The sequence below is a fragment of the Chionomys nivalis genome, chromosome 1 (assembly GCF_950005125.1).
Source record: "Chionomys nivalis chromosome 1, mChiNiv1.1, whole genome shotgun sequence".
Taxonomy (NCBI): Eukaryota; Metazoa; Chordata; class Mammalia; order Rodentia; family Cricetidae; genus Chionomys; species Chionomys nivalis.
Window position 1 is genome coordinate 80,456,466 of NC_080086.1, and position 18,650 is coordinate 80,475,115.

General features: G+C 40.2%; 1 gene segment (V, D, J or C); it reads right to left on the reverse strand.

The window, feature by feature from the left end:
• Positions 1-12,104, reverse strand: part of LOC130881073 (Ig kappa chain V-III region MOPC 321-like) — a 40,101-nt gene extending 27,997 nt beyond the window's left edge. The window contains 2 exon segments of the V gene segment in view: positions 11,516-11,809; positions 12,053-12,104. Of these exon segments, the coding sequence occupies positions 11,516-11,809; positions 12,053-12,104 (346 nt within the window).
• Between the last annotated feature and the right edge of the window lie 6,546 nt (positions 12,105-18,650).

The window sequence follows — 18,650 nt, forward strand, 5'->3', positions numbered from 1 at the left end:
CAAAACCCCGTGCCATTGTCCTTGGCCTCTCGTCAGCTCTCATTGTCCGCCATGTTCAGAGAGTCCGGTTTTATCCCATGCTTTTTCAGTCACAGTCCAGCTGGCCTTTGTGAGCTCCCAATAGATCGGCCCCACTGTCTCAGTGGGTGTGTGCACCCCTCGTGGTCCTGACTTCGTTGTACATGTTCTCCCTCCGTCTGTTCCTCATTAGGACCTTGGGAGCTCAGTCTGGTGCTCCAGTGTAGGTCTCTGTCTCTATCTCCATCCATCGCTAGATGAAGGTTCTATGGTGATATGCAAGATATTCATCAGTATGGCTATAGGATAGGTTCATTTCAGGTTCCCTATCCTCAGGTGCCCAAGGAACTAACTGGGGACATTTCCCTGGGCATCTGGTAGCCACCCAAGTTCAAGTCTCTTGCCAACCCTTAGGTGGTTCCCTTAACTAAGATATGAGTTTCCCTGCTCCCCTATCCAACCTTCCTATATCCCCAATCATCCCGTTTCCCCAAGTTCCCCTCATCCTCTCCTTCACACTTTTCTCTCTCCATCTCCCCTTACCCCATCCCACCCTACCCCCAAGATTCCAATTTTTTGCCCGGCAATCTTGTCTATTTCCCATAGCCAGGAGGATAACTATATGTTTTTCCATGGGTTTTCCCTCTTCTTTAGCTTCTTTAGGACCACAAATTATAGACTCAGTGGCCCCCTATCCATGGTTAGAAACCAATTATGAGTGAGTACATCCCATGATCTTCTTTTTGGGTCTGGGTTACCTCACTCAGGATAGTATTTTCTATTTCCATCCATTTGCATGCAAAATTCGAGAAGTCATTGTTTTTTACTGCAGAGTAGTACTCTAATGTGTATATATTCCACACTTTCTTCATTCATGAGTGAGATTGGCCAGTAGTTCTCTTTCTTGGTTGTGTCTTTGTGTGGTTTTGGTATCAGAGTAACTGCAGCTTCATAAAAGGAATTTGGCAATGACTTCTCTGTTTCTATATTGTGAAATACATTAAGGAGTATAGGTATTAGGTCTTCTTGGAAGTTCTGGTAGAATTCTGCATTGAAGCCGTCTGGACCTGGGCTTTTTTTGGTGGGGAGGCTTTTTATAACAACTTCTAATTCTTTGCCACTAACAGGTCTATTTAGATTGTTCACCTGGTCCTGGTTTAACTTTGGTATATGGTACTTATCTAAAAAAGTGTCCATTTCTTTTACATTTTCCAATTTTGTGGCATACAAGTTTTTGTAGTAAGATCTAATGATTCTCTGAATTTCCTCTGTCTCTGTGGTTATGTCTCCCTTTTCGTTTCTGATTTTGTTAATTTGCATATTCTCTCTCCGCCGTTTGATTAGTTTGGATAGGGGTTTATCAATCTTGTTGATTTTCTCCAAGAACCAGCTTTTTGTTTCATTGATTCTTTGGATTGTTTTCTGTGTTTCTATTTTGTTGATTTCAGCCCTCAATTTGATTATTTCCAGTCTTCTACTTCTCCTAGGTGAGTCTGCTTCTTTATTTTCTAAAGCTCTCAGGTGGGCTATTAAGTCTCCAATGTGTGCTTTCTCTGTTTTCTTTAAGTGGGCACTTAATGCTATGAACTTTCCTCTTAGCACTGCTTTCATAGTGTCCCATAGGTTTGAGTATGTTGAGTCTTCGTTTTCATTGAATTCAAGAAAGACTTTAATTTCTTTCTTTATTTCTTCCTTGATCCAGGTGTGGTTCAGTAGTTGACTGTCCAGTTTCCATGAGTTCATAGGCTTTCTGGGGATAGCATTGTTGTTGAATTCTGACTTTAATCCATGGTGATCTGATAAGACACAGGTGGTTACCGATATTTTTTTGTAGCTGTGTAAGTTTGCTTTGTTACCGAGTATGTGGTCTATTTTTGAGAAGGTTCCATGAGCTGCAGAGAAGAAGGTATATTCTTTCTTATTTGAGTGGAATGATCTATAGATGTCTGTTAAGTCCATTTGATTCATTACCTCTCTTAATCCTCTTATTTCTTGTTAGGTTTCTGTCTGATTGACCTGTCCATTGGTGAGAGAGGAGTGTTGAAATCTCCTACTATTAGTGTGTGTGGTTTGATGACTGCCTTGAGTTTTAGTAACGTTTCTTTTACATAAGTGAGTGCTTTTATATTAGGGGCATATATATTCAGGATTGAGACTTCATCCTGGTGAATTGTTCCTGTTATGAGTAAAAAATGTCCCTCTCCATCTCTTTTGATTGATTTTAGTTTGAAGTCAACTTTCTTAGAAATTAGTATGGCCACACCTGCTTGTTTCTTAGGTCCGTTTGCTTGATAAACCTTTTCCCAGCCCTTTACTCTGAGTTGATGTCTGTCTTTGTGGTTGAGGTGTGTTTCTTGTAAGCAGCAGAATGTTGGATCCTGTTTTCGTATCCAATCTCTTAGCCTGTGCCTCCTTATAGGTGAGTTGAGTCCATTGATATTAAGTGATATTAATGACCAGTGGCTGTTAACTCTGGTCATTTTTCCTTTCTTTCTTTCTTTCTTTCTTTCTTTCTTTCTTTCTTTCTTTCTTTCTTTCTTTCTTTCTGTAGTAGAGTTTGTGTGTTTCCCTTCTTCAAGTTGTGCTGGTGAAGGGTCATTAGATGTCTGAGTTATTGTGGGCATTGTTAGACTCCTTGGTTTGTGATTTTCCTTCTATTACTTTCTGTAAGGCTGGGTTTGTGGCTATGTATTGTTTAAATTTGTTTTTATCCTGGAAAATTTTGTTTTCTCCATTTATAGTGAATGAAAGCTTGGCTGGGTATAGTAATCTGGGCTTGCATCCATGGTCTCTTAGTTTCTGCAGTATATCTATCCAGGACCTTCTGGCTTTCATGGTTTCCTTAGAGAAATCAGGTGTAAGTCTGATAGGTTTACCTTCATAGGTAACTTGACCTTTTTCCTTTGCAGCTCTTAATATTCTTTTTTTATTCTGTATGTTTTGTGTTTTGATTATTATATGACGAGGAGATTTTTTTTTTGATCCAGTCGATTCGGTGTTCTGTATGCTTCTTGGACCTTCAAAGGAATATCTTTCTTAAGGTTAGGAAAGTTTTCTTCTATAACTTTATTAAATATATTTTCTGGACCATTGAGCTGTATTTCTTCTCTTTCTTCTATCCCTATTATTCTTAGGTTTGGTGTTTTAATTGTGTCCCATATTTCCTGAATGTTTTGTGATGAGAATTTGTTGGTTATGCTGTTTTCTTTTATCAGAGTGTTTATTTTCACTATGGTATCTTCAGTGTCTGAAATTCTCTCTTCTATCTCTTGTAATCTGTTGGTAGTACTTGTCTCTGTAGTTCCTGTTCATTTATCCAAATTTTCCATCTCCATCCTTCCCTCGGTTTGTGTTTTCTTTATTACTTCCACTTCATTCTTCAAGTCTTGAACCGTTTCCCTTACCTGTTTGATTACTTTTTCTTGTTTCTCTTGGTTTTCTTGGGTATCTTTGAGAGATTTACTCATTTCCTCTACCTTTTAGTTTGTAATCTCTAATTGATTATGGCAGTTTTTCACCTCCTGTTTAAGGTCCTCTATTGTTTTCATATAATTCACTTTTGAGTCAAATTCTTCTAATTCTTCTGGATTAGGGTGTACAAGTCTTCTTATTTCGAGATTCCTGGATTCTGGTGATGTCACGTTGCCTTTCAAGTTGTTGGGGGAATTCTTGCATTGGTGCCTGCCCATCTCTTCCTTCAAATGGAGCCAGGAGAGGCCTGGTGTCTTGGATCAGTCTTTGGTGTGACTAACTCTCTGGGTGTATCTCCTCAGTGTAGGGGCAGGAACCGTTCCCTTCCAGATGAACTCCTCAACACCAAAACAGGGACGCCTGGTATTCCAATGACCCACGGAAAAAAGGGCAAATGCAGGGGTTAGGGCTGGGTCGAGTAGAATACAGGCAACACTGCAGTACAAGGTGGAGGTGCCTGTGCTCCCTTTCGGGGTTTGTTGAGGCCTGCCCGCTAGGCAGGCACTCACTGCTCTGGATTGGTAACCTTAGTGAAAGGGCAGGAAGCTGTTCCACAGCTAAGGACCTTGCAGACAAGGCAGGCTTTGGGGTGGGGGTGGGGGCGCGTGTGTAGGAAAGAAAGCCCTGCAGCAGGAGCTGGTGGAGGGGCGTTTGTGCTCTCTGCCAGGACAGTCCGCCCCAGGATAGCACACACTCACCCGTCCAGATAGAACTTCTCAGCACCTACACAGGGACTCCTGGTAGCCCAACGAGCCAGGGACCAAGGGAAGTAGGAGGCCCGCAGAGCGGGTCCAGGAGAGCACCGCAGACCCTGCAGCCCCAGCAGCAGGGGCCCGCATTCCCTGGTGGGGACCTTGCGGCCTGCCCTCTAATCAGGCATTCACTGCTCCGGGTTGGTAGCCTTAGTGAAAGGGCAGGAAGCTTTCCACAGCAAAGGACCTTGCAGACAAGGCAGGCTTGGGGGTGGGGGTGGGGGCGCGTGTGTAGGAAAGAAAGCCCTGCAGCAGGAGCTGGGGGAGGGGCGTTTGTGCTCTCTTCCAGGACAGTCCGCCCCAGGATAGCACACACTCACCCTTCCAGATGGAACTTCTCAGCACCCACACAGGGATTCCTGGTAGCCTAATGAGCCAGGAACCAAGTGAAGTAGGAGGCAGGCAGAGCGGGTCCAGGAGAGCACAGCAGACCCTGCAGCCCCAGCAGCAGGGGCCCGCGTTCCCTGGCGGGGGACCTTGCGGCCTGCCCTCTAGTCAGGCACTCACTCCAACATAGTTCTTGAAATTCTAGCAATGGTAATAAGACAACATCAGCAGATCAAGGTGATTTGAATCAGAAAGGAAGAAGTCAAACTTTCGCTATTTGCATCTGATATGATAGTGTAAATTAGTGACCCCCAAACCTCTACCAAAGAACTCCTACAGCTAATAAATAACTTCAGTGAAGTGGTAGGTTACAAGATCAACTCTAAAAATATCGGTAGTCCTCCTATACACAAAGGATAGAGAATCAGAGAGGGAAGGCAGAGAAACTTCACCTTTACAATAGCCACAAATAGCATAAAGTATCTTGGGGTAATTCTAACCAAGGAAGTGAAAGATCTGTTTGACAAGAACTTTACGGCATTGAAGAAAGAAACTGAAGAGGACACAAGAAAATGGAAAGACCTCCCATGCTCTAGGATGGGTAGGATCAACATAGTAAAAATGGCAACTCTACCAAAGGCAATCTATAAATTCAACGCAATCCCCATTAAAATCCCAACAAAATTCTTCCCAGACCTTGCGAGAACAATAATAAACTTCATATGGAAAAACAAAAAACCCAGGATAGCCAAAACAATCCTATACAATAAAGGAACTTCTGGATGCATTACCATCCCTGACTTCAAACTCTATTACAGAGTTACAGTAATGAAAACAGCTTGGTATTGGCATAAAAACAGAAAAGTCGACCAATGGAATTGAATAGAAGATCCAGATATTAACCCACAAACCTATGAACACTTGATTTTTGACAAAGGAGCTAAAAGTATACAATGGAAGAAAGAAAGCATCTTCAACAAATGATACTGGCATAACTGGATGTCAACCTGTAGAAGAATGAAAATAGATCCATATCTATCACCATGCACAAAACTCAAGTCCAAATGGATTAAAGACCTCAATATCAGTCTGAACACACTGAACCTGATAGAAGAGAAAGTGGGAAATAGTTACAACACATGGGCACAAAAGACCACTTCCTACATATAATCCCAGTACCACAGACAATAAGGGAAACATTGAATAAATGGGACCTCCTGAAACTGAGAAGCTTCTGTAAAGCAAAGGACACTGTCATTAAGACAAAAACACAACCTACTGATTGGAAGAAGATCTTCACCAACCCCGCAACAGACAAATGTCTGATCTCCAGAATATATAAAGAACTCAAGAAACTAGACTTTAAAATGCTAATTTACCTAGTATAAAAATGGGGCACTGAACAGAACAGAGAATTCTCAACAGAAGAAGTTCAAATGGCCAAAAGACACTTAAGGTCATGCTCAACCTCCTTAGTGATAAGGGCAGTGCGAATCAAAACAACTTTGAGATACCATCTTGCACCTGTCAGAATGGCTAAAATCAAAAACACCAATGATAGCCTTTGCTGGAGAGGATGTGGAGTAAGGGGTACACTCATTCATTGCTGGTGGGAATGCAAACTTGTGCAACCACTATGGAAATCAGTGCGGTGGTTTCTCAGGAAATTTGGGATCAACGTACCCAAGGATCCAGCAATACCACTCCTGTGAATATACCCAAGAAATGCTCTATCATATTACAAAAGCATTTGTTCAACTGTGTTCATAGCAGCATTATTTGTAATAGCCCGAACCTGGAAACAACCTAGACGCCCCTCAATGGAATAATGGATAAAGAAAGTGTGGAATATGTACGCATTAGAGTACTACTCAGCAGTAAAAAACAATGACATCTTGAATTTTGCATGCAAATGGATGGTAATAGAAAACACTATTCTGAGTGAGGTAACCCATATCCTAAAAGAGGAAAATGTTATGTACTCACTCATAAGTGGATTCTAGCCATAAATAAAGGACATTGAGCCTATAATATGCGATCCTGGAGAAGCTAAATAAGAATGTGAACCCAAAGTAAAACATATAGTTATCCTCTTGGATATTGGAAGGAGACAAGATTGCCAGGCAAAAATTGGAAACTTGGGAGTGGGGATGGGTGGGGTAAGGGGAAATGGGGAGAAAAAAGTGAGAAGGGGAGGATAGGGAGAGCTTTGGGGAATGGGAAGGTTGAAATGGAGGCAGGGTAGATATGGGAGTAGGGAGGTATATATCTTAATTAAAGAAGCCATTTTAGGGTTGGTGAGAGATTTGACTCTAGAGGTGTTTCCAGGTGTCCATGGAGATGTCCCCAGCTAGTTCCTTGGGCTTCTGAGGAGAGGGAGCCTGAAATGGCCCTATCCTTTTAGCCATACTGATGAATATCTTGCATATCACCATAGAACCTTCATCTGGCGATGAATGAAACTAGAGACAGAGACCCACATTGGAGCACTGGACTGAGCTCCTAAGTTCTAAGAGAGGAGCAGAAGGAGGGAGAACATGAGCAAGGAAGTCAGGATCGGGAGGGGTGTGCCCACTCACTGATAAGGTGGGGCTGATCTAATGGGAGCTCACTAAGGCAGCTGGATTGGGATTGATGGAGCATGTGATCAAATCAGACTCTCTGAACATGGCTGATAATGAGGGCTGACTGAGAAGCCAAGGACAATGGCACTGGGTTTTGATCCTACTGCACGTACTGGCTTTGTGGGAGCCTACTATGTTTGGATGCTCACCTTCCTAGACCTGGATGGAGGGGGAAGGACCTTGGATTTCCCACAGGGCAAGGAACCCTGACTGCTCTTTTGGAGAGGGAGGGGAAGGGGGATGAGGAGGGAAAGAGAAATGGGAGAAGGGGAAGAGGTAGAAATTTTTAATTAAATAAAAATAATAAAAGATATTCACAGAGGTGGGCTTTGCTACAGACATGGCTAACCATCATCATAGTATTAGCTGGGGAAGAAATATTTATAAGATAATCCTATAGATTATCTTCATGGAGCATAGATTTTCTTAATGACAAAAAAGGCTGTAATGATCTAACTAATCTGGTGGGAGCATGAGATCAGTTTTTAGTTATTCAGACTCTCTGACCTTAATTTTTTGTCTAAAGGAGCAGTATTTCTCAAGGCAGCACCAGTACCATGTCCTCCTGAAGTAATTGTCTCACCTAAAAGTGAATCATGATTTCTTCCAAATGAGGACAAAACCTTGGTTACATGGCTTCACTGTCACATGGTATACCTGAAGGATGGTGGTTCCAGATGAATTCATTTGACTTTCATTTTGATTTGCATATGCAAGCATATGTCTCTTAAATTTATTCCATGTGGGAGGCTGCTTTTGGAATCTCCAGTAGGGGATTGGATTCTCTAGAGCTGGAGTCATAAGAGTTTGTGAACTGTCTTATATGGGATCTGAGAATAAACCTCAGGTCCCCTGCAGGAACAATATGCAATTTTAGTGACAGAGCCACTTTTCCAGCACCTTCATTTGATTTGAACAACCCAGTTGCATGTCTATAGTTTGGAATTAAACAGAATCATCTGATAGGAAAAAAGCTAATCCTGTAAATTTCATTTTATTACATTAAAAAATGACACTAAAGAAATAAAAAGCCAAGTGAGGTGTACGTATTTAGGGAGTGAGCAGATATGGTATATACAAGTGGTAAGGTAGATCTCATGAGGATGGAATAGTTTTCCAGTCAGATTGAGGTAGCAGTTACATGAAGCTCTATGTGTGACTAAACTTCACAAGACATATGTGAAGTTTCATCCACACACATACAGGAATTCAAGTGTAGTTGGGTGACCTCTGGGGACTGTGTTAATGTCAGCATTATTATTTATTTATTTTATTCTTAAAAAATATGTCACTATTGAATAAAGGAGGATGAAAGAAAAAAGAATTTGTTGGATTTAATGTTTCATTTGAACAGTGTGTCTATTTCCTCTAAAGTATCTTCAACACCTGAGATTCTTTTTTCATAAAATTTATTTATTTATTAAAAATTTCCTCCTCCTTCCACTCTCCCAATTCCCTCCCACTCCCCTCACTCCTCTTCTGTAGAAGGGAGCTGCGGGCTGCTTTCTGCCATTCAGCCCCCGGCCGCCTGGCTAGCTGATGCCCCGAAATAATTACACAGAAACTGTATTCTTTTAAACACTGGTTGGCCCGTTAGTTTCAGCTCTTATTGGCTAGCTCTTACATATTTATCTAACCCATTTCTAATATTCTGTATAGCACCATGAGATGGTGGCTTATCAGGAAAGATTCAGCATGTCTGACCTGGTGGCTTGCTTCATCGCATCTGCCTCTGAGAGGAGCTGCATGATTTCTGAGCTCACTTCCTCTTCCTCCCAGCATTCTGTTCTGTTTACTCCAACTATCTAAATTCTGCCCTATCAGATGGGCCAAGGTAGTTTCTTTATTAGCAAATGACCTTCCTCCATCACTCTTCTCCCTCGCTCTCCAGTCCTTATAGAAGTCAGGGTGCCCTGCCCTTTGGGAAACCCGAGGCCCTTTTCCCTCCCTCCAGGTCTAGAAGATGTGCATCTAAACAGACTAGGCTCCCAGAAAGCCAGTACATGCAGTAGAATCAAAACCTGGTATCATTATCGTTGGCTTCTCAGTCCACCTTCATTGTCAACCACATTCAGAGAGTCTGGTTTGATCACATGCTTGTTCAGTCCCAGTCCAACTGAGCTCCCATTAGATCATTCCTACTGTCTCAGTGGGTGGATGCACCCCTCGTGGTCCTGACTTCCTTGCTCATGTTCTCCCTCCTTCTGCTCTTCATCTGGGCCTTGGGAGCTTAGTCCAGTGCTCCAATGTGGGTCTGTCTCTTTTTTCTATCTGTTGTATTCTGTTGGTTATACTTGTCTCTGTAGTTCCTGTTCATTTACCCAGATTTTCCATAACCAGTTGTCCCTCAGTTTGTGTTTTCTCTATTACCTCCATTTTGGTTTTCGAGTCTTGAACTGTTTCCTTCACCTATTTGATTGCTTTTTTTTTCTGGGTATCTTTTAGGGATTTATTAATTTCTTCTAACTTTTTTGTTTTTCTTCTCTTCCATTTCTTTAAGGGAGTTTTTCACTTCCTCTTTTAAGGTCTCCATCATTTTCATAAAATTACCTTTACAGTCTTTTTTTTCTACTTCTTCTGTGTTAGGATGATCAAGTCTTCCTGTTGTGCATCTGCTGGATTTTGGTGTTACCATGTTGCTCTTTAGGATATTGGAGGAATTCTTGCATTGGCACCTACCTATGTCTTCCTACAAATGAGGCCAGTAGAGTCTTGACATCTTGGTCTGACCTTTTGCTGTGGTTGTCTGAGTACTTGGTAGCTTTTCTTGGTCAGCCCTCTTCTAGTTTGCCTCAGTATTGGAGCAAGCACTCTTGTGGGGTTCTCTCTGGTCCTCTCAGCACTGGAGCAGGCTGTGTTGCAGGGTTCCTAGGAACTCACAGGTGAAAGGGCAGATTTGGTGTCAGAGTGGCACTTCCCGCTGACTCACCTCTCTGGTCCTCTCATCATGAGAGTGGGCTATGTTGACAAGAGTTACTAATTCTAAAAAAGTTCCTTATTAAATGGTAGAGCAAAGGTGGATAAATGACTAGCTGTTAAAAGCACTTCCTTTTTTTGCAGTTTGGTTTCCAACACACACATCAACTGGCACAAAAAATCCTGGAACTCCAGCTCACTGGATTATGATGCCCTCATTTGACTGCTATGGACACCCACTCATGTTTATACTCCCACCCCAAATTAAAATAAAATAAGTTATTAAAAATAAATAGTAGGTCATACTGGCAAGATTGCTCAACTGGTAATAGCAAAGTTGATTACAGCAAAGACAGATGAGTCTGTGTTTGTTTCTTAGATCCCACATGGTGGAAACAAAGAACTAACTCCTGCATGTTATCTTTTAACCCTCTCTCTTTCTCCATCTTCCCCTCCTCTCTCTCTCTCTCTCTCTCTCTCTCTCTCTCTCTCTCTCTCTCTCTCTCTCTCACACACACACACACACACACAGAGACATATACACACACACACATACACACACACCCCAAATGACTTTGGTTAACATTTTTTCAAGTTGAAATAATTTGTATTTATTGTCCCTTAAAAACACATTTTTAAAAAGAAAACAGTAAATCTTAAATGATAGGAAAGTCTAAAAAGGAATACTGAGGGTGGGATGGAATAGGGAAATATGCTATCAAGGAGATAGGAAAGAAAAGGAGGAAATCATCTAAAGACAAATATGTGATAATAAAAATTTAAATGAATTCAAAAAACCAAAAAAAAAAAAAAAAAAAAAGCCGGGCGGTGGTGGCGCACGCCTTTAATCCCAGCACTCGGGAGGCAGAGACAGGCGGATCTCTGTGAGTTCGAGACCAGCCTGGTCTATAAGAGCTAGTTCCAGGACAGGCTCCAAAACCACAGAGAAACCCTGTCTCAAAAAACCAAAAAAAAAAAAAAATTTAAATGAATAATTATTAATTAAGAAACAATTATAAAGGTCTATATTTTGTTGAGGAATCATTGAATTGTAAGGTATATAGGATGGGATAAACAAACAAATCATTTTTTCTTTTGTTGTCTAGTATTTATTTTTTAATTTATTTGATTAAAAAATACAAATTCTCATTCCCTCCCATCCTCCCATTCCCTCCACTCACCCTCCCACCCCACTCCATCTAATCCTAAAACAGGGTAAGGCACTTTGACAAGGAAATCCTTTTATAAAAAGTTTGTTTTGTTATTTAAGATCTTCCCCAAACAAGTTTAGAGCTCTGTATTGAGATGACAGAGAGCAAGAGACAGCAGAGAGACTGAGGCTCAGTGAGCAGCAACCCCAAGAAGTTTTTGTTCAGCTCTGGAGCACTGTGGGAGGAAAATCTTTACTCTGCTGACAGAAATAAATTGCAGCATCATCAGCCTTCACAGGATTGATGTTGAGGGTGAAGTCTGTTTTAGACCCTCTGCCACTGAACCTGGCTGGGACCCCAGATTCTAGGTTGGATGCTGCATAGATGAGGAGTTTGGGAGGCTGTCCTGGTTTCTGTTGATACCAGTGCAGAAGATTTACACCATAAGTATTGACACTCTCACTGGACTTGCAAGAGATGGTTGCCTTATATCCCAGAGACACAGACAGCAAAGATGGAGACTGGGTCAGCACAATCTCCCCAGAGGAACCTAGAATCATAAACATACAAATCATAGTTATACATGTTCAGAAATCTTCCCAGCAGAGGAATTTTTCATTAAAAAATTTAACAATACTTGTGGGTATCACTTTGAGAAACTAGAAAGTCAAAGGGGATTGGGGAACTTAAAACCAATTACAAATGCTTTAAATCTAATGATCAAGATACCAAAGGCATGGAAAACCATGATGGCCACACAGGATGCTCCCAACACTGCAGTTCACCCTCTCACCTGGAACCTCCAGCAGCAGCAGAAGCCATAGCAGAAATGCCTTTGACTCCATCTCTGATTGTTTGAAAAGAGAATGCTTCTTAGGCTCCTGGCAGCTGTCCTTAAAGGAACCTAGGCTGTTGTCTAATGACTCAATATGTAAATCAGCCCAGAAGAGTGTGCTGGTGCTCAAAGGGGCACCTGCTCCTGTTTCACCCACTGGGAGTTGGTGTCAGCAGAAAATTCACTAGAACATGGCAAGTGTGTCTTAGCGGAGACTTGCAGCCTATTCTCTTGAATGTTTATTCTCTAAATTTTCTGAGGTGTGATGTTGGGGATTGTGTTACCTCTGGAACATTCTTTGTTGTACATGATTCCTTTGAGTATCCCGAGTTTTTTGTTTTTCTATGTGAAGTTGATAATTATTCTTTCAATGTCTATGAAAAATTGAGTTGGGATTTTGATTGAGATTGCATTGAATCTATATACTGCTTTTTGTAGGATTGGCATTTTAATTTTATTGATTTGACCTATTCAAGAGAATGGGAGAGCTTTCCATTTTCTAATATTCTTCCATTTCCTTCTTTAAAGACTTAATATTTTTTATAAGTAGGTCTGTCACTTCTTTGATTAGTGTTTCTCCAAGATATTTTTTTTGTATTTTTTGTGGTTATTGTGATAGATGATGTTTCTATGATTTCTTTCTCAAATTCTTTATCATTTATATATAGGAAATCCACTGATTTTTTTTGAGTTGATTTTATATTCTGCCACATTCTTGAAGGCATTTGTCTGCTGTAGGAGTTCTCTGGTAGAGTTTTTGAGATAATTGATGTATACTTCCATATCATCTCCAAATAGAGAAAGTTTTACTTCTTTCCAATTTTAATCCACTTGTTCTCCTTTTGGTGTCTTATTGCTATTGTTAAAACTTCAATAAACATGTTGAAGAGATATGGAGACAGTGGACAACCTTGTCTCGCTCCTGATTTTAGTGGAATTGTTTTGAGTTTCTTTTTCTCCATTTAATTTGATGTTGTCTGTGGGCTTGCTCTATATTGCTTTTATTATATTTAGATATTTTTCTTGTATCGCTGATCTCTCCAAGGTCTGTCCGATTTTGTCTAATGCAATTTCACCATCTAATTAGGTGACCATAAAGTTTCTTTCTTTTTGTTCATTTACATGGTGGATTACATTGATAGATTTTCATATGTTGAACCAGCCCAGAATCTCTGGAACAAAGCTGACTTGGTCATCATAGACGGCTGTTTTTGATGTGTTCTTGGATTTTTTTGCAAGCATTTTATTGACTATTTTTGCATGTATGTTCAAGAGTGAAATTCATCCTTAATTCTCTTTCTTGGTTGAGTCTTTGTGTGGTTTCAGTATCAGGGTGACTGTAGCCTCATAAAAAGAGTTTGGCTACATAAAGGAAGTGAAGAGATATCATACTTCACATCGCTCCTGAAAACTCTAGAACAAAAAGAAGTAGACTTACCTAGGAGGACTAGATAACAGGAAATAGTCAAACAGGGTACTGAAATCAATAAAAAAGAAACAAAGAAAACAATAGAAAGAATCCATAAAACTAAGTGCTAGTTCTTTGTGAAAATCAACAAGATAGACAAACTGTTATCCAATTCATTCAAAAGACAGAGAGAGAACACCCAATTCATAAAATCAGAAATGAAAAGGGCTATAACAATAGATACCAAAGAAATCCAGAGAATTGTTATGTCATACTACTAAAACCTGTTGTCATCAAAATTGAAAAATGTAAAAGAAATGGACAATATTCTGGATAGGTACCACACACCAAAATTAAATCAAGACCACGTGAATAATTGAAATATGCTTATAACCTGCAAAGAAATAGAAGCAGTCTTCAAAAGCTTTCCAGTCACAAAAGCCCAGGTCCAGATGTTTCAGAACTTCAAAGAAGAGCTAATACCTATACTTCTTCCTTAAAATGTTTCACAGAATAGAAAGAGAAGGAATATTGTCAAACTGTTTTTATGAATATCTTTTTTTCTCTGACTATGGTGATTGAAATTTTCACTATGTATAGTAGTCTGGACTGGCATCCATGATATCATATATATATATATATATATATATATATATATATATATATATATATAATTAAAAATTTCCACCTCCTCCCCTCCTCCCACTTTAGTCCCCTCCCCTCCCTTCCCATTCCCCTCCCTCTCCAGGCAAAAGAGCAGTCAGGGTTCCCTACCCTATGGGAAGTCCAAGAGCCTCCCCACTCCCCACAGGCTTAGGAAGGTGAGCATCCAAACAGACAAGGCTCCCACAAAGCCCGTCCATGCATTAGAATCAAAACCTAGTGCCATTGTCCTTGGCCTCTCAGTCAGCCTCCATCATCAGCCACATTCAGAGAGTCTGGTTTGATCACATGCTCCATCAGTCCCATTCCAACTGTCCTCGGTGATCTCCCATTAGATTAATCCCACCATCTCCATGGGTGGACACTCCCCTTGCCGTCCTGACTTCTTTTCTCATGTTCTCCCTCCTTCTGCTCCTCATTTGGACCTTGGGAGCTCAGTCCAGTGCTCCAGTGTGGGTCTCTGTCTCTATCTCCATCCATTGCCAGATGAAGGTTCTATGATAATATGCAAGATATTCATCAGTGTGGCTATAGGACAGGACCAGTTCAGGCACCCTCTCCTGTGCTGCCCAAGGAAGGATCTGGGGACATCTCATTGGATACCTGGGAACCCCACTAGAGTCAAATCTCATGTCAACCCTAAAATGGCTCCCTTAATTAAGATATCTACTACTCGGCTCTCATATCCAACCCTCCTTCGTTCCAATCATTCCAACCCCTCAAGCTATCCCCATCCCCCCTTCTCCCTTCTCTCTCCCCATCTCCCCTTATCTCTACCCACCCACCACTGTGCTCCCAACCCCTGCCCGGCAATCTTGTCTACTTCCAATATCCAGGAGGATAACTATATGTTTTTATTTGGGTTCACTTTCTTATTCATCTTCTCTGGGATCACGAATTATAGGCTCAATGTCCTTTTTTTATGGCTAGAATCCACTTATGGGTGAGTACATACCATATTCCTTTTTTTGGATATGGGTTACCTGACTCAGGATAGTATTTTCTATTTCCATTCATTTACATGCAAAATTCAAGATGTCGTTGTTTTTTTCCACTGAGTAGAACTCTAATGTGTAGATGTGACACACCTTCTTTATCCATTTTTCTATTGAGAGGCACCTATGTTGTTTCCAGGTTCAGGATATTACAAATAATGCTGCTATGAACACAGTTGAACAAATGCTTTTGTAGTATGATTGGGCGTCTCTCGGGTATATGCCAAAGAGTGGAATTGCTGGGTCCTGAAGTAGGTTGACTCCCAGTTTCCTGAGAAACTGCCACACGACTTTCCAAAGTTGTTGCACAAGTTTGCATTCCCACCAACAATGGATGAGTGTTCCCCTCACTCCACATCCTCTCCAGTATAAGCTATCATTGATGTTTTTGATTTTAGCCATTCTGACAGGTGTAAGATGGTATCTCAAAGTTGTTTTGATTTGCATTTCCCTGATCACTAAGGAGGTTGAGCATGACCTGAAGTGTTTTTTGGCCATTTGAACTTCTTCTGTTGAGAATTCTCTGTTCAGTTCAGTGCCCCACTTTTTAATTGGGTTAATTAGAGTTTTAATGTCTAGTTTCTTGAGTTCTTTATATATTTTGGAGATCAGACCTTTGTCTGATGTGGGGTTGGTGAAGATCTTCTCCCAGTCAGTGGGTTGCCTTTTGTCTTAATGACAGTTTCCTTTGCTTTACAGAAGCTTCTCAGTTTTAGGAGGTCTCATTTATTCAATGTTTCTCTTATTGTCTGTGGTACTGGGATTCTACGTAGGAAGTGGTCTCCAGTGCCCATGTGTTGTAAACTACTTCCCACTTTGTCTTCTATCATATTCAGTGTGGTCAGATTAATATTGAGGTCTTTAATCCATTTGGACTTGAGTTTTGTACATGGTGATAGAAGGGGATCTATTTTCATTCTTCTACAGGATGACATCCAGTTATACCAGCATCATTCATTGAAGATGCTTTCTTTCTTCCATTGTATAATTTTAGTTCATTTGTTGAAAATCAGGTGTTCATAGGTTTGTGGATTAATATCTTGGTCTTCTATTCAATTACATTGGTCAACATCTCTGTTTGTCTGCCAATACCAAGCTGTTTTCATTACCGTAGCTCTGTAATAGATTTTGAAGTCAGGGATGGTAATGCCTCCAGAAGTTCCTTTATTGTATAGGATTGTTTGGGCTATCCTGGGTTTTTGTTTTTCCATATAAAGTTTATTATTGTTCTCTCAAGGTCTGGGAAGAATTATGTTGGAATTTTGATGGGGATTGCATTGAATCTATAAATTGCTTCTGGTAGAATTGCCATTTTTATTATGTTATTCCTCCCAATCCAAGAGCATGGGAGATCCTTCCATTTTCTTGTGTCCTCTTCAATTTCTTTCTTTATAGACTTAAAGTTCTTGTCAAATAGATCTTTCACTTCCTTGGTTAGAGTTACCCCAAGATAATTTATGCTATTTGTGGCTATCGTGAAAGGTGATGCTTCTCTGATTTCCCTCTCTGCTTCTTTGTTCTTTGTGTATAGGAGGGCAACTGATTTTTTGGAGTTGATCTTGTATCCTGCCACATTACTAAAGGTGTTTATCAGCTGTAGGAGTTCTTTGATAGAATTTTTGAGGTCGCTTATGTACAGTATCATATCATCTGCAAATAACAAATGTTTGACTTCTTCCTTTCCAATCTGAATCCCCTTGATCTCCTTATGTTCCCTTATTGCTATTGACAGAACTTCAAGCACTATATTGAAGAGGTATGGAGAGAGTGGACAGACTTGTCTTGCTCCTGATTTTATTGGGATGGCTATGAGTTTCTCTCCACTTAATTTAAGGTTAGCTGCCAGCTTACTGTATATTGCTTTTATTATGTTTAGGAATGAATCTTATATCCCTAATCTCTGGAAGACCTTTATCATAATGTGGAGTTGAATTTTGTCAAATGCTTTTTCAGCATCTAATGAAATTATCATATGTTTTTTTCCTTCAGTTTATTTATATGATGGATTACATTGATAGATTTTCATGTTTTGAACCAGCCCTCCCTCTCTAGGATGAAGCCTACTTGATCATAATGTATAATTTTTCTAATGTGTTCTTGGATTTGGTTTGTCAGAATTTTATTTAGAATTTTTGTATTGATGTTCATGAGTGAGATTGGTCTGTAATTCTCTGATGGAGGAGGATCATTTTTCTATCTGTTGTTTCATTGGTTATTAAGTAAAGAAACTGCGTTGGCCCTTCGATAGGACAGAAAATTAGGTAGGCAGAGAGAACAGAACAGAATGCTGGGAGAAAGAAGCCAAGTCATGCAGTCGCCATGCTCTCCTCTCCGAGACAGACGCAGGTTAAGATCTTCCTTGTAAACCACCACTTTGTGGTGCTACACAGATTATTAGAAATGAGTTAATCAAGATGTGAGAGTTAGCCAATAAGAGGCTACTGACAATGGGCCAAGCAGTGTTTAAAATAATACAGTTTTAGTGTAATTATTTCGGGTGTAAAACTAGCCCGGTGGCGGGATGCAGCCCACCGCTCCTATTTCTACAATTCTCTTTCTTGGTTAAGTCTTTGTGTGGTTTTGGTATCAGGGTGACTGTAGCTTCATAAAAGGAGTTTGGCAATGACTCTTCTGTTTCTATTTTGTGAAACACATTAAGGAGTATAGGTATTAGCTCCTCTTGGAAGTTCCTGTAGAATTCTGCATTGAAACCATCTGGTCCTGGGCTTTTTTTGGTAGGGAGGTTTCTGATGACAGCTTCTAATTCCTAGTGACTTACAGTTCTATTTAAACTGTTCACCTGGTCTTGATTTAATTTTGGTATATGGTACTTATCTAAAAAGTATCCATTTCTTTCACATTTTTTTAATTTTGTGGCATACAAGCTTTTGTAGTAAGATATAATGATTCTCTGAATATCCTCTGTGTCTGTGGTTATGTACCCCTTTTCATTTCTGATCTTGTTAATTTGCGTGTTCTCTCTCTGCTGTTTGATTAGTTTGGATAGGGGTTTGTCAATCTTGTTGATTTTCTCCAAGAACCAGCTTTTTGTTTCATTGATTCTTTCAATTGTTTTCTGTGTTTCTATTTTGTTGATTTCAGCCCTCAGTTTGATTATTTCCAGTCTTCTACTCCTCCTGGGTGAATCTGCTTCTTTTTTTTTTTCTAGAGATTTCAGGTGTGCTGTTAAGTCTCTAATGTGCACTTTCTCCGTTTTCTTTATGTGGGCACTTAGTGCTATGAACTTTCCTCTTAGGACTGCTTTCATAGTGTCCCATAGGTTTGGGTATGTGTCTTTATTTTCACTGAATTCAAGGAAGACTTTAAATTCTTTCTTTCTTCCTTCCTTCCTTCCTTCCTTCCTTCCTTCCTTCCTTTCTTTCTTTCTTTCTTTCTTTCTTTTCTTTCTTTCTTTCTTTCTTTCTTTCTTTCTTTCTTTCTTTCTTTCTTTCTTGACGCAGGGGTGGTTCAGTAGTTGACTGTTCAGCTT